General features: G+C 39.8%; 1 protein-coding gene across 2 annotated transcripts in view; it reads left to right on the forward strand.

Moving 5' to 3' along the window:
- Nucleotides 1-16,110, forward strand: part of Mier3 (MIER family member 3) — a 28,709-nt gene extending 12,599 nt beyond the window's left edge. For both annotated transcript variants that reach the window (XM_021633613.2, XM_060385713.1), the window contains exons 6-13: nucleotides 733-818; nucleotides 1,578-1,650; nucleotides 3,800-3,951; nucleotides 6,153-6,234; nucleotides 8,420-8,514; nucleotides 11,720-11,847; nucleotides 11,930-12,072; nucleotides 12,165-16,110. In XM_021633613.2, the coding sequence (XP_021489288.1) occupies nucleotides 733-818; nucleotides 1,578-1,650; nucleotides 3,800-3,951; nucleotides 6,153-6,234; nucleotides 8,420-8,514; nucleotides 11,720-11,847; nucleotides 11,930-12,072; nucleotides 12,165-12,616 (1,211 nt within the window). In that variant the 3' untranslated portion in view covers nucleotides 12,617-16,110. The remainder of the gene's footprint in view (nucleotides 1-732; nucleotides 819-1,577; nucleotides 1,651-3,799; nucleotides 3,952-6,152; nucleotides 6,235-8,419; nucleotides 8,515-11,719; nucleotides 11,848-11,929; nucleotides 12,073-12,164) is intronic.
- The last annotated feature ends 364 nt before the right edge of the window (nucleotides 16,111-16,474 follow it).

Genomic DNA, 16,474 nt, shown 5'->3' on the forward strand with positions numbered 1-16,474 from the left:
TTTAAAAAAATGTTATCATCTGGGTAGAGTTGCAGCCTGTATTTTTGGAATGGGGTGAACCTGTGTGCTGTTAAACTCCATACACTCACTTAGTTTTACAAGGCTGCCTGTTTGCTTTTCCAGGCCGGATTGGTTGCTGTAGTAATCCACTTTACATAGTTCAGCCACAAAATGTTACAAATTTTGTTTTTTGGGCTTGTTAAAATGGCCCAGATTAGCTGATTTGAAAACTTGCCATGCTCAAGAAGTATTTTTATTTTTTAGTAATTTATTATTTTTTCCTTTTAGTTCTTTGTGTTTAATGTTTATTAGGAATACTAAAAGGGCTTTTGACTGAAACAGGTTCTTACTTGCAACTCTGTTTATCCTGACAGCTGCTTTTAGGCACTGTATGCACACCTGGGTTCACAAAGGGATAGCTTTAGTGGACTCAGCTGTCTGTGTGCAGTCCTGGGAAGCCCAGTGAGAACAACCCTCATGTTTCATTGCACTTTTCAGGTGATGGCAGTGACTTCGCTAAGTTCCAGTCTATGCACTAGAATAATGATAAGGAGAACATATGCTTTACAGTATTAGCCTTCTCAAGTGTTTTTATTTTTGTGACAGGTGCCAACTATGAAAACAGTGCAGGCTTAATGATGGCTAGGTGAATCTTAATTATTCAAGGTTTTATAATATATGAATGGCATTCTTCTAGATGCGTCAAAACCTTTTTGCATTTTCTTCTTTAAGCAAATACTACATGTGATGGAGATAAAGAATCAGAGATTGAAGACGTTGAAACAGACAGTGGTAACTCACCAGAAGATTTGAGAAAGGTCAGTTGAGTTACCGTTATAATCTAGTAGAACATTCGGACTATTGCCTTTAAAAATGCTTCTGGGTGGGGACCGGAGAGATGGCTCAGAGGTTAAGAGCACTGGCTGCTCTTCCCAAAGGTCCTGAATTCAATTTCCAGCAATCGTGGTGGCTCATAATCATCTATAGTGAGTTCTGGTGTGCAGGTATTCATGAGGCAGAGCACTGTATACATAATAAATAAATGAATATTTTAAAAAAATGCTTCTAGAGGCTGGAGGACAGTTCTCTGCCCCAGGTCTAGTGCTCACAACTGCCTGTAACTCCAGCTTGAGGGGGTTTGACTCTCTCAGGCCTCCGTAGGCTCCTGCATTCATTCATACATGCATGCATGTGCACACACAAATACACATAATTAAAAATAAAATAGACCTTTAAAGTATGTTTGAAATAGGCTGGTTAGATGGCCCGCCAGTGAAGCGTGTGTGCCGTTCTTGCAGAAGAGTGGAATCCAGTTCTCGGCACCTTGTTGGATGGTCCACAGCTGCCTAAGACTTGAGGAGATCTGTCACTGTCTTCTGGCCTTGCACCTGCACTCGCATGCACATAGCACTTAAAAATAAATCTTAAAAAAAGGAAGGAAACCTTGAAATTTATGATAATTTATTCTTGCATGATAAGGCTTATTGATTTGTAAGAACAGATTAATGATTTGGGATTGCTTTTCAGTGTTTATGTTTTTATAATAATGTTGCTTTTATTTCTCAATTTTCCTGTAGGAAATAATGATTGGTTTACAGTATCAGGCAGAAATACCCCCTTATCTTGGCAAGTACAGTGGTGATGAGAAAGGTGAGGTCAAACTATGCTACTACTTTTTTGTTTTAAAAGTCTGATTATACCAGCCTAGATGATATAAAGATAGATTTGATCATCAGAGGAACTTCTAGAGTCCAGATACTTAGCCCTGTCTTGGGAAAAATGTCTCAAAAGTAATCATGCAGCTGGGCCTGCTGGGGCCTGGACCTAAGCTTCTCTTTACCTGGCTGTCCTTGAACTCAGAGATCTGCTTGTTTCTGTCTCCTGGGATTAAAGGCCTGTGCCACCACCACCCATTGTGTCTGCATTCCAGCTGGCTCACACAGACCTAGAAGGTTTTAGGATGTTATTTCTTGCTGGAGCAGCCATGTTTTGAATATTACAAACATAATCTTGTGGAAGGAAACTCTGGAAGGAAAAAGAAGCCAGGAGGAGTTTTTTGTCCTGCTGCTGGAAGAACAGAAAGTTGAATGTACTGTTGCTGCCCTTGCTGTACTCGTTTCAGTGTGGTGCCTCCTCTCACGTGTAGATTCCAGCTGTGTTTAGCCCTGAGAGTTCTGAGAGCTTAGGGTAGTGGGATTATAAATGCAGGTGTGCCTTCCTTGTTGAACCTGAGAATCCAGCAGATCTGGACTATTTCCATGGGCATTGGGGTTTGCCTAAATGAGTAGGTTCATCCCTGGGCAGCCACCCAGGCCGGTCTTTTTTCTATTTTCCTTCATATTACATGACTCAAAGCCCAAGGACTGGTTACCCTGGGGCCATTGCTTTGGCAGCTCCCAGCAACACTGTTTTCCTAACTTGCTTTCTAACTGATGGAAGAATCTGTTGTCAGAGGATGCAGGGAGAGCTGATGGTCCTCAGCACACCCGTGTCCTCTCACTCACATGCTAGGCCTGACATAGGTCTTAGGTCCTTTAGCCAAATGTAGTGGAAGTGCTGTTTCTTCCAGCCTGCAAATTCAGGAGGGAAGGTGTGCACCTTCTGGAATTAGCCCAGACATACCTATTTCAGTTAAAGAAACTGGCTCTGCTCACAGAAGACAGCGGAGTCTTGAGCAGGTATGGTGGCACACCTGTCGCCCAGCGCTTGAGGGCTCACATATGTGTGGCCAGCCTGGGCTGTGTAGTGCTCCTGCGTAGCCTCTTGATGTCTGTCTTGACAGTGTGTGGCCATCTTTATCTTAAATTTCCTGCCAGCTGATAAAGAGAGTGCTTGTCTCACATAGTTTAAAACTTAAGCGTCTTGGTCCTGCTACCAAAGAAGGTTTTTTTGTTTTCTTTTGTTTTATTTTATATGCAAGGTATTATGTGCTTGAAGAGTGGATTGCGCTTCAAATGCTGGCACAAATACTTGGGTCATCTGTATTGCTCTTGTGTAAAGTAAAGCTTCGATAAGGTGACAAGAGCACATTGATAAAATGCAAACCTTGTGTTAGTGACATTACCATTAATATCTCAGTCATTTTAAGAGACTTCAAAGTTCTTATATTTGTCCTTTTTAAGCCTCTATAGGGGTCTTCATTAATCTGCTTTCTCCTTTAAATAAAGTTTCACTTTTGATTAAAGCAATCTGTAAAGGAAAAATAGACCTTTTTTAGCCACTGGGCTATTTTTGCTATTTTGGCATTTATTTTTGTTTTACTTACTTGTACTTTTAACCACTAGAAAGTTTATAGGGTCATTTATGGAATTCAAGAGAAAATTCCAAAGAGGTTGTTAAAGAATTTGACAGGTTTTATTTGTTTCTTTTCAAGATACCAATATGGGATTTTATACACATACTTTACTAGACAAAGAAAACCTAATGGTCAGTAAACCCCACTTCCAGATAGCTTTATGCTCTTGACCATTGGGCCCAGTTAGTCAAAACAGTTCTGTTTTCCTTTATGCCAGCAAAAGCCTATGCTTGAGCCAGGTGTGGTGGCCCATGCCTTTAGTCCTAGTATTCTGGAAGGCACACCTTTAATCCCAGCAGAGGCAGGCCAGTCTACAAAGAGGCCAGGACAGCCAGGACTGTTACATAGAGAAACCCTGTCTCGAAAAACCAAACCAAAAAAAAAAAAAAGCTGTAGTTGCGCAGCAGCCCCACTGCTGCTCAGGTTCTTAACCCAGTCAGTCAGTGCTGTCCAGGAAGGGGGCTCAGTCTGTGTCTTTGTAGTAATGGGATTTTTCCTTCTCAGCTTATGAAAGTGAAGACCAGTTACTGTGGCGTCCTGATGTGGTTTTGGAGAGCAAAGTGAAGGAGTATCTTGCTGAGACCTCGTTAAGAACTGGAAATGAAAAAGTCATAGATAGAATTTCTTCAGGCGCGCACACCAGGGATAACGAACAGGTACGCTTCCTCTCATATTGGAATTCCAGAGAACTTTGTAACCACAAATGTCTTAAATAGTTTAAATGTGAACTGGATCTCTTTTTCTGAGAGGTTTTTGTGTGTGTGTGTGTGTGTTGGGGCAGTGAGGGGTGAGTGGAAGCCATAGTTTGACATTGGTGTCTTCCTTGATTGCTCTCTACATTATTTTTTGAGACAGAATCTCAGCAAGAATAATGTTGGCATGTGGTTTAACATGAGCTATCTTTATTGCTGCCGGACAATGTTCATCTAGTATTGTCTCTCTTTCATTAGAAATTTATACTGATTTGTCAGGTCCTTTTATAAAAGCTGCTGCATAATTATTTAAATAAAATTTTTTATATTATAATGTAATTATGTCATTTTCCCCTTCCCTTTCCTCCAAACCCTCCCATGCACCATTCCTCTTCCCCCTGTACCCCCACCTGTGTTGTCTTTCAAATTCATGGACTCTTTTTCACGTGCTTGTGTGAACACAACAAGGACACACAAGCAAACACACACACATATATGTATATCCTGCTTAGTCTGTATAATATTACTTATGGATACGTTTTCAGGGCTGACCATTTGGAACTGGATAATCAATTGGTGTGCTCTTCTCGGGAAAGACTGTATCTCCTGCTCTCAGCCTTCCTTGGTTGCCTGTAGTTCGTTGTGTAGCATTGGGGCCTCCCAAACTTTCACCCTTTCTTATTAGCATGTCCTTATTCAGTTCATGTTCAGGCATCTTTGTTGGTAAGACTTTTTAAGGTGTAGCTTCTGACATTTCTAGGAGACAGAGCAAACTCCCCGCTCCTCTGGCTCTTAAGAGTCTCTTTTGCTCCGCATCCACAGTGGTCCCTGAGCCTTAGTTGCAGGAGTTGTGTGTTGTAGCTGTGTCATTTGGGTTGGGTACCACAACACTACATTTGATTGTAGTTTTCTGTAATGGTCTCTGTCTGTTGCAAAGCAAGTTCCCTTGATGAGGGTTAAGGACTACACTTATCTGTGTGTAAAGGACAGATATTTATAATCCCAACTACATTTGAATGATTGTTTTTCATGCTGATGTATTCGGCACTTGTCTCATGCTGAGCCAGCCTCACCTTTCTGAGATTTGCTTCGGGAGGCGCTCATTACTGACCTTCCGGCTGAATTCTGTCTCCTACCACTATTACATTAACAATCCCAGGTAAAAGCAAAGGTTGATTGACATAGACAGTGCCTGTCATGGTTAGAGAAAAAGCAGAGCCTGTTCTGAAGCCGACGGTGTTTCTCTCACGGGCCTGCTGCACTTCCCTTTCATTACAGCTCCAAAGAGGGAGACGAGAGCAGCGTGAGAAAGACAGACCTCTGATTCTCCCAACTACCAAAATGGGGTGATTTAGCCAGGCATGGTAGTGATTGCCTATTTTTTCAGCTCTTGGGAAGTTGAGGCAAGAGGATTTGTTTAGGGCCAGCCTCGTCTAAAGCTCAAGGTCATCCTGGGTTCTGTCAGACCCTGTTTCAGTAAACAGTAAAAAATAAAAATAAAATAAAGAACTGTTCCAGGTGAAAAGAAAGATGTGAAAAATGAAGATGCTGATAGTGGATGACTTGTGAGTGATAGTGAACAAATGGCTCTGGGGACATGTCTGGCAAGTAAGCTATCAGGACCAGAGTTTGAATCCCCAGTACCTGTATAAAAAGATGGGCATGGTGGAGCACAGTTGTAATCCCAGCACTGAAAACAATCCAAGAGGATATCTGAAATCAACCTGTGGCCCACGCAGGCATGCAGGCATGGTTTGTGTGTCTGTGTACACATGCATATACCGTGTGTAATGTACAAACATGAATGAGTTAAGTGCATGAGATATTAGTCAGTTTGCAGAACGGTTCTGTGGACTAGATGCCTAGGCAGACATGCTCATATGTCATGGCTTATTTGTTTATGTGGTTTTTGAGACAGGGTCTCTAGATAGCCCTGCCTGTCTTAGAACTCACTATGTTAGACCAAACTGTCCTCGAACTCGCTGAGATTTACCTGCTGAGAGTAAAGGTGTGTGCCACCATGCTTGGCTTGCCATGAAATTTGAAAGCATTTTAGTAGTTTGTCAAGACTCTTTCAAAAGATACCTGTTGCTTAAAATGCTCTTAGCTATGAACTGTGGGCAGTTTTTATTGTTTTGTTTTTTCTTTCCCTCTTGTTCTCTTAGGCACTATATGAACTTCTCAAGTGTAACCATAATATAAAGGAAGCAATTGAAAGGTACTGCTGTAATGGAAAGGCATCTCAAGGTAAGAAGAAAAAAATGAAAAGAGCAAAATGCTAAGGGGAGCCATTTGAAGATCAGGATTGACGATCAGTTGATAAGGATAGAGCAGCCCTGTAACATTTTTGTAAAATCTGTTCATTTTCATAGCAGTGACTTCTTTTTCTTGTTCTCTGTTAGTTGTGCCAGAAATTGTTCGTATTACTTGCCCCTACCCATGTCACCTTATCTTTCTTGTGGAAATAGTTACAGAACAAAGCAGACCCCACAAACAACAATAGAGCCAAAATAATTTAAAAAATGATTTTGTGGTTTGATTGGAAAATGTTGAGGATATTTTGGCCTTAACTAAAAAAAATGGAAGATTTAGGATTAAGGGGAAAGAAAAGAGGGCTGGCAAGATGTCTTCGCAGGTAAAAAAAAAAAAAAAAAAAAAAAAACACTTGCTCTCAGTTAAAACTGCTGCCAAGCATGAGGACCTTAGTTCAAATCCTGGGACACATGTGGTGGAAAAAGAGAAGTGGCTCCAGCACATTGTCTCTGGCCTTCATACATATGCACACACAAACACACAGATAAATATATGAGAATATGTTCCCTATGTTTCATGGAGTTTATTGAAGGAAGTGTAGTTTTAGTGGTCATGCATCAAAAAAGTTTTTAAAGAGCTGACAGTCTGTTTATGAGTGTTAGGAACATGGCTGCTACCTTAATATTTTTGTCTTTATGTATATGGATATCATGTACTGTAGCTGTCATTAAGTGTATGTGGAATGAAAATAGTACTTAGTGATATTATATAAATGGCATGGAAATGTAAAAGCTGGATAGTATATTCAAATTTGTTGGTTGAGATAATATGTTGAAATACTTTCGTTGTAGAAGATGCTTCTTTGAAAAGATTATTTAAGCTGTCAAAACTTTCAGTCTTTAGACACCAGGTGTGTGTGTGTGTGTGTGTGTGTGTGTGTGTGTGTGTGTGTGTGGTTTTTTTTTTTGTTTGTTTGTTTTCTTGTTTTTTTCCTGAGTTCAAAATAGTTTTCACTGTTTTTGTCTACTGCTGTTAATGGCTTTGAGGACCTGGTTCCCAGTACCAGTGAGTGAGGTAGTTGAGAAGTAAATGAGAAGAATGAACTAATCTGAGTCTGGGCTGTAACTTTGGGAAGGCCTTCCTGCCCTAACTGGAGTTTTAATTTGTTAGCATTAGCATCTGTTGGAAACTTATGGGATTTAGTATTTTGAGAGCATGGATTAATTCTCTTTATATTTCCCCAGCACTCACATACTGACTTTATTTAAATATATAAGGATTATTCTTTATTTATAGTCTTGAACTAAGGAACTTACTTTTTATGTTAAACCAAAATAGAACCTTGCTTTTTATTCTATAAGGAGATAGTAATTTTTACTTCCCTTAGAAATGTGTTTGTTGGGGCTGGGTAATAGCTTAGTTGGTAAAGAGCCAGTTTGACCCCCAGAATCCATGTGAAAAGCTGTGGTGGTGTACACTTGTAATTCTAGAACTGGGATGCAAATACACACAGGTTGATCCTTGGGTCTTGATGGTCAGTGAGGCTTCCCTAATCAGCAGACCTCAGGTTGGGAAGAGACCCTGTTTCAACAGAACAAGTCCTGAGGAGACATTTATGACTGACCTGGCTTTCATGCATGTATCTGTTCCTTAAGTGTACACACCCACATGCACATAAAGTATGTAAAAACTAGAAAAACATGTATTTTAAAACACCACCAAATCATGGCCCCACGGTGCAGAGAACAAAAAAATGGGGTTTTGTTATTTGTTTTGTTTTTTTAAGAGTTATTTTGTTTCAGTTATGTAAATGTATGTGTCTGTGTGGGGGTGTGTTCAAGTGAGTGGAGGTGCCCACGAGGGCCAGATGAGGGCAGTAGACTCCCTGGAGCCAGAGTTCCAGGTGTGGTAAGCTGCTTGATGGAGATTCTGGGAATGGAACGCAGATCCCCCAGACAGTGCCCACTCCTGGCTGCCAAGCCCTCTCTCCAGACCAGGGTGTTTGTGTTCTGAGATGGGTGTGTAGATGTGGGGACGTTGTCTGAAACCCCCTACATCAGAATGTGTGTGCAAGACAAGAGTTGAGTTCAGGACACCTCACAGGAACAATACTGTGAAGATAGTCACTGATGCCCATGGAGGGCTTCCCTGGCTAACTAAGCTCTTTGTTCTTTTTCAGAAGGAATGACGGCATGGACAGAGGAAGAATGCCGAAGTTTTGAACATGCACTCATGCTCTATGGGAAAGATTTTCATCTTATTCAGAAAAATAAGGTAAGTTAATAGAGGAAGTGCTCACTGGTTACGGAGGTTATAGGCAATGCTTTGTAAACAGGGAAGGTGAGCAGCTTGCTAATGTTCCCTGCAAAAAGCAATTCTAATATTATTTCAAACGTGTGCAGCATGCTTAAGATGCCTCACCTATTCGTGGATGGTAGAATTTACTTATATTCAATTCACAGGTTAAAAATTGGCTATATTTTTTAAGGAAGTTTTCCATGTCTCGCCAAGACTTTTACTTTCTCCCAAGCTATTCTGATATTTCTAGCCTCTCATATTTTTATTAATTTTTAATTCTTAATTATTATAATAAATTTAATTATTCTCATATTTTTATTAATTTTTATTTATTTTATTTTTAACAACTACAGTTGTTAAAAAATGAGGAGGGCAAGACAGGCAGGGATTGAGAGCGAGGGATCACTACTAAAAGCCTGTGGGAATCCGTCCTAACCCAGGTCCGGCAGGTCTGTGTAGCAGCAGGAAGTCCCATTCATTGCTAGTGTGGCCACAGAATGGTACAGCGGCTTTGGATAACTGCTCACATCTGATACTCTGAACATTTTACTAAAGAAAGTAGCAGTCCTACTCCGTGTATTTATCTAAAACTTGGAGCCAGTATCTCCTTAGAGAGAAATCCATAAACTGGTGACCGTCGGAACAACAGGATATCACTTAGCACTAAAAACAGTAAAGCTAAGCAAATAGCAAAAGACAGGGGGGATAGCTTAGATACTTAATACTAAGTGAAAGGAAGTAATCCAAAAAGGCCATGTACATCCTAAGAATTCCAGCAGTCTGAAGTGCAAAAGTCAAAACAGCTCGGGAAGGAGATGAGTGACTGCAAAGGCGAGCCAGGAAGGAAGGCTAAGCAGGTACAGGGGACTTCAGGGTGTCAGCCTGCTGATGCTATGAAAGAGGCATATGTGAGTCCGAAGGGAAACTCCAGACTTAGGTGGTCAGTGACAGACGGATCAAAGGAGGTTTATCACATCCCCAAGTGCCCCATTCTGGTATGGGGCGCTGATGGTAGGAAGCTATGCGTGTGTGGGAGCAGCAGGTACACAGGAAATCTAGACTTTGCCTCAGTTTTGGCATGAACTCAGAAGTCCTCTTACAGACTTAAGAGACAAGGTTTGTGTCTAGATGGAGGTTGGGGTTTTTGTTTTGTTTGTTCTAGCTCTGTTTGTATATATGACTATCCCTCCTTGGTCAAAGATCAGTTGGTTATATATCAGTACTTGCATTTCTGGGCTCTTTGAATAATGTGTTTGCCTTCTCTACCTGAACACCCTGGTATCATATTATCTTCCCTCCTTCTGAGACAGGGCCTCACTCTATAGCCCTGGCTGGCTTTCTGTGGCCCAGGCTGAGTGCTGGAATTAGAGACTGTGCCCGGTCATAGCTGTTCCCACTGTTGGATGTACAGAGTTACAAACTTTGAGGTTACATAGTCTCAGTCCTTTGCTTTCACTATAACCCTGTGTTAGCTATTCTAAGACTTTTGTGTTCTGTACAGTGTCCACAAAATAACCTGCTAGATTTTCTATTGGGGCTACACTAAATCATTAGTCTCCTTATCTATGAACATACAACATCTCTGTTTATTCAATTTCTAAGTGTGTTGTAGCGTTACTCATAGATCTATTTCAGAAGGTACTGATGTAAGTAGTATTGTTTCCAGTTTTAAAGCCAGCTTTTTACTTACACACAGAAAAATAATAGATTTTTATGAATTACTTTTTAAAATATATTTATAAATGCATATATATGTTTATTTATTTAAAGCTAATATCTCACATAGTGGCCAGGCCCACTGTGTAACCCAGGCAGGCTTCACACTTTGAGTGATGTTCATACCTCAGCCTTCCCTGTGCTCAGATTATAGGGACAGCCCGCTGTGCTTGGCTGTAGACTAATCTTCATGGTTTAATACTGAACCCTGCAACCTTGCTAAAACTTTGTTAGTTTTGTATTGGTGATTGAACCTGGCAATCACGTCCTCTACCACTGAGTCGTATTCATCCCTGGCCCTCTTCATGTTAAGACAGGCTCTTACTAAGTTGCTTACGGTGGTTTTAAACTTACTCTGAAGCCAAGCAGGCCTTGAGTGTGCGCTCCTGTTTCTGGAACCATCCAAGTAACTATATTCCAGGCCCTGTCAACTTCCTGTTTTGTTACTAGTGATTCTCTGGGGTCTCTGCACAGCTTCTGCTGTTCTGAGCCTCATGGTTCCTCTCTTCCTTTCCATTCTCTACTCTATCCCTTTTCTTGTCTCACTGCACTAGCTATACTTCTATTACTATGTTGGAAATTTATTCTTAATCTATTTATTTCATTAACTAAGTATGTCCTTCTAAGTATCATATACTAGTGTAGGTACTAGAAATACATCAGTGAGTAAGACAGAAGAGGTCTGTGGCTCCAGGAGGCCTGCATTCCCTGCGAAGACGTAGAGTTAATGATGTTTATTGAAAGTTGTACTATATTTCCTGGTTTCAAAAACTTGTCTTTCTCTTACTGACTTTAATTCACAGCTTACTCTGGGATCGGGATAGAAACTCTGAAATGTCTGTATTGTGGCACTAGTGAACCAGGACGAATATTGTTTTGTTACTGAATACAGATAAAGAAGTCAGTCTGTATGGCCAGACACTTACTTTTGGCTGCTATGTGATGTTTTGAAGGACTGTAGTTTGGGTATGGAGCCAACTGTTAAAAGTTGTTAAGCCTGTTGGAGCTGAGAGCTAAACATGTGGAGCAGAAAGCCCTGCCTTTGGTTAGTGAGTGATCTCTAGGGTAGAGGTTGCCAGCTCCTTAGTTAGTAAAGGCTATATTGCTTCTCCCTAGTTTACCTGCCCATCATTTGGAGAACTAGTAGATCCCAAGGAAAACAATTCACGGACCCATCCTTGGAAGTTGTCAAATCCCTGCAACAGTCGTAGTGAGAGTTCAATGACAGTTGTTTGAGGATTTTAGTAAACATACAAAATAGTCTGTGTATATGTGTTTTGCTTTTGAGCAGCCTTGCACTTTTGAAATCTGCTCATTATTACATGTAAAGACATGTCACTGACAGAGACATTTAGAATTTCAGAATTATGTAAGAAAAGCCCTGTGGTTCTAGCTTCTTTGTCCAGGGTCTTGCTAAAAATGGAATTGGGAGCGTCAGTTTGTAATGTCTGCCTTTCTTTACTAGGTGAGATCTAGAACCGTTGCTGAGTGTGTAGCCTTCTACTACATGTGGAAGAAATCAGAACGCTATGATTACTTTGCTCAACAGACAAAATTTGGAAAGAAACGCTATAACCATCACCCTGGAGTTACGTAAGTGTAGTGGGCTTACCTTGAGAGATAGATCATTGTGTTTAACCCTGATACACAGTAGAGATTATTGGTGTGTTTTCAGGGACTATATGGATCGTCTTGTAGATGAAACAGAATCTCTGGGTGGTACAGTCAGCTCCTCAGCCTTAACTTCTAACCGGCCCGAGCCCATTCCTGATCAGCCACTGAACATCCTTAGCTCCTTCACTGCCAGTGACTTGACAGGTGAGATGAGCCTGCTGGGCTTAGCAGGGGCAAGCCGGTTGTCTGTTACACATCAAGTGATGCTTACTTAACTACTTTTTGTTTCTTTTTAGCTTTGACCAACAGTGTAGCAACTGTCTGCAACCGCACAGATGTGAATTGTCTGGATGATAGCTTTCCTCCGCTGGGAAACACACCCCGTGGACAAGTCAGTCATGTGCCTGCCGTAACAGAAGAGCTGCTCACCCTGCCCAGCAATGGCGAAAGTGATTGCTTTAATTTATTTGAGACTGGATTTTATCACTCAGAGCTAAACCCTATGTGCAGCGAAGAATCGGAAAGACCAGCAAAGAGATTGAAAATGGGCATTGCTGTCCCTGAATCCTTTATGAATGAGGTGTCTGTAAATAACTTGGGTGTAGACTTTGAAAATCATACACATCACATCACCAGTGCCAAAATGGCTGTCTCTGTGGCTGACTTTGGCAGTTTGTCTGCCAACGAAACAAATGGATTCATCAGTGCCCACACTCTGCACCAGCACGCTGCCCTTCATTCAGAGTGACGTGAGGGAGAAGCCCAGGGACAATGGGTGTGCAGTACCAGTAACTTGAGGGGAGCTATCAGGTTTGCTTAGTCTTTCACTGGAAGTTTGAACCTTTTTCACTATGACATCAGTGATGTCAGTATGTATAGAACTATATCTTGATTTATCAAGAGTATTTTCATTTTTCAATCCATAAATGTGGAAATGAACTATGATCAGCAGAGTTGGGAACTCAGATTGAACTCTGTGGTGCAGCTTTAAGCTCTGCTTCTCTTCCTCATCCCTAATACCTCTTCCCACTTCCTCCTTCTTTTCTGTTCCCATTGCCCTTACCCCCAGTTTAGAAACCTGTAGACAGAGGCCGCCAGCTCAAAACCAGCACAGATGTTCTGAACGGCTGTGTGGCTTCTCTCCATGTAGATTCCTTTTGCCGTAATGGATGCAGTGGAATAACAATGTTTACAGGTACCAACCCCCAATCCCTGCTCAATGTAGCATTTTTTTTATTTTGTTTTCTTTATTAATAAAAGCAGGGGTAGGTTTCTTTGAACTGCACAAACATGCAAAGATTTTAAAAATGGGAACTTCTCTCATGTTGTTCAGCTAGAGCGCTTCAGTTTACAGAACAGCAAGGCCATCTGTCTGGAAGCCAGCACAAGGAACTGTGTGTAAATGATGAAGATTGCTTGGATCCTGTTTCAAAATTCTAGACCAGGGCTACCTTACACAGAATTAGTCATTTTACTGCCGGGAGACTTCTGTGTAAAAAAAAAAAAAAAGTTTTTGTTTTTTGGTTTGGGTTTTTTTTTTTTTTTTTTTTGACTAAAAAATAGGCATTTGAAGATGTATTCATATGGGGTTTTTGTCCACCATTGTCAAGATTGTAATATTAAAAATCATACTGGTCACTGATAATTTAGTTTATTCCGAGGCAAGTGACTTGCAGAAACACAGTCTACAAAGCCCAGGAAGTTGGCGCTCAGTGGTTTACGTTTTGGGACACCTCTTAAGTTTGGAGCACTGCAGTTCAAAGTGTCAGTTCTTAAGAGAGACTTCTGGATGGTGTGCGCAGCGCAGAACCTTGAAGAGTATTTACGCTATCTTGTTTAGCTGGAATAGTTGGCAAGAAAATCTGAGTTTCTGTCTGAAATAGGATGGTACGTTACCACCTGTAAGTTCTAAAGCGACAGACGACGCTCACAAGCATCTCAAACATGGTTTTACTTTATTGCAAATGTGAATAAGAAGCCATTGTCAAGCTTTGACCATTTTTGCTTTATTAGACATACTCCTTTAAGTTTTAAGGTGAATCAGACTATACAGTATTAGGACATAATAAGCTTGCTTTTATAGTACAGTTAAAGCAATTACTTTTTGCACCGTCTTAATTAAAAATTTTGATTTTTCTTTTGAGTTGTGTTGCTTTGCAAAAAACCTTAAACATTTGACTGTGTTGCTGGTTGTAAGTCGCTTCAAGGTTGTGCCGAGTAGGTAGGATGTAGTGTCTTAGTGATGGAAGGGAGGGTATTTATTACACAAACTGTGAACTGCAATGACATCCTTAGTTTTGGATGATGTGTATTGTTTTTCTTTGCAGCATTTAAATGAAGATTGCTTTGAAGTGTTTACGCAGTAGCACATTAACTGTAAAATTTAGTTTAGCACAGAGGACAAAGGGTAGTTAAATTAATAACTTAAAATCAGTCTCTAACTTATACATCTTAAATCTAGTATTCCTATGTGCACACAGTGAATAATGGGTAGCCTGGGCTCTGTGTTGCTTTCTGATACTTTTATCCAGTGATTAGCTTCTTATTGCTGTGTTGTGCTAAACTTAGAAACTTACTTCTTTTGTTCCCCTCAGTATACATTTCTTTAATGTAGGAGGATACTGGGCATACTCTTCCATTGTTATAATTTTCACTCTGGGTTTACAGTGGCTGGTCTGTATAAGTAATTTACACAAAGATGACTGAATGCTAATACCAGTTGCACTTAAATGAACATGCCCATTCTTGTTAGCTGATGCAGTGATCTATCCAGTTTATCTATGCATTGCTGGGGTCTTGATACAAGATGGAAACAGTGTTTCTTATCTAGAGTTTTGATTATCAGCAAGTTGAATGGACACTTTAGTTATTTAAATAGATTTTTGACCAAAATCCAGAAATGATATGAGAGAAAAATAAATTGCAGCTAGTTTAACAGATTTTTAAATGCTAACCGGATTTTAGCCTCTTAGTGAGTGCTACCTAGCTGGTAACGTTTACTTTTGATTCCTTGTTAAAATGAGGCAATAATTTGCAAGATTTTTGTATATATGTGTAAATTCTTCATATCTTTTTAGATCTAATTGAATATTTTCTGACTACTCCTGCCATGTATAATACCATTTTTGTGCATGCTTGATGTGACATTCATAAATTGTACCACTATGACTTTATTCATGTAAAATAGCTATTTATTGAATTTTCTTTCAACAGCTGGACTTATTTTTTTGTCTCCATTTAAACATCTTAACAGAGAATTTGTTACTGTTTATTAAAAGAATTGAGTGTGAAAGCATAAAAAAATACCTGATTTGCAATCGTCTGAAGAAAAACAATGCCTTTATTATCACGTGTTAAGCACAATTCTTATAGCAAACTGTGATAAATTCTTTGTTTTTTTTCATTTGCCGCAATATTTTCATATGAACAAACCAAAAATTCATGGTGAGCAGTTGCAGTGTCGGCTGATCCGTCCTTTGTGTCCAGGGAACCCGCAGAGGACGTGGACTCACTCCAAGGAGTAACTGGTGCTGTGACTAGAGCAATACTTTACTTTTGTTAGTTGTGCTTCGCCTTGCTCATGCTCGCTTTCTAAATGTTTAGTTTTCCTCTTGTCACGGTCAACTGCTGAATTTACTTGAAGGATGTAGAATACTGTTTAAAAAATACTAAAATCTGTACAATTAGGTCAAAGAATTGTGCAATTGTTTCCTTTTTAATTTTTAAAATTGAAAGTCTTAAATATTTGAGATCAGACCTAATAGAGTAGTAGTACTATTTAATTTAACCAAAGTCTAGTAAATATCTCAACTTTGAATGTAAACTAACAAACCCAACCACCAAGGAGATTGTTTGCCCAGAGTTTCAAAGCACATTGTCTACGAATGGAAATTGAAATAATTTATAAAATATTGACATTACTATGTTTTTTAAAAAGTTCCTAATTTTTTCACTAAAAGGAGGGAAACTATTAGTTTTATTGTTAAATATGGTAGATATTAATATTCCTCTTAGATGACCAGTGATTCCAATTGTCCCAGTTTGAAATAAGTACCCTGTGAGTATGAGATAAATTAGTGACAATCAGAACAAGTTTTAGTATCCAATGTTCAAGAGGAAGTTGCTATTGTTGCATTGATTTTAATATTTGTACATAAACACTGATTTTTTGAGCATTATTTTGTATTTGTTGTACTTTAATACCTGGTGTACAGTTCCAGAAATAAAAATCTGGAAATCCGTTTTTCTTGGTTTGTGTGACTACTTACCAAAAAAATTAAAACCAATCTTAAGCTATACCAGATATGTAGATATTCAGCTTGAGGGACAACATGGTTTTCTTAAGCCTTCTGTACTGGTTTTTGATCTGTAATAACTGTTAACAGTTCCTGAAGTGAGGATTCTCATTTAGTTTAGGAGACAGTTACTGAATATCTGTTCCGGCTGTAGACAGAGAGCGGAAATAGGATCAAACTTTAATACTTAACAGGCTGGTATCGGTGATCAGTTACTCATTTATAATTGTCATAATCCCATTGCCTCTGGTCATATCTTTCCTAAGCCTTCATCTCTTCAAGTGGAAGATCTTAGCTTAAATCCCAGCATT

Source organism: Meriones unguiculatus, chromosome 6, assembly GCF_030254825.1.
Source record: "Meriones unguiculatus strain TT.TT164.6M chromosome 6, Bangor_MerUng_6.1, whole genome shotgun sequence".
Lineage (NCBI taxonomy): Eukaryota > Metazoa > Chordata > Mammalia > Rodentia > Muridae > Meriones > Meriones unguiculatus.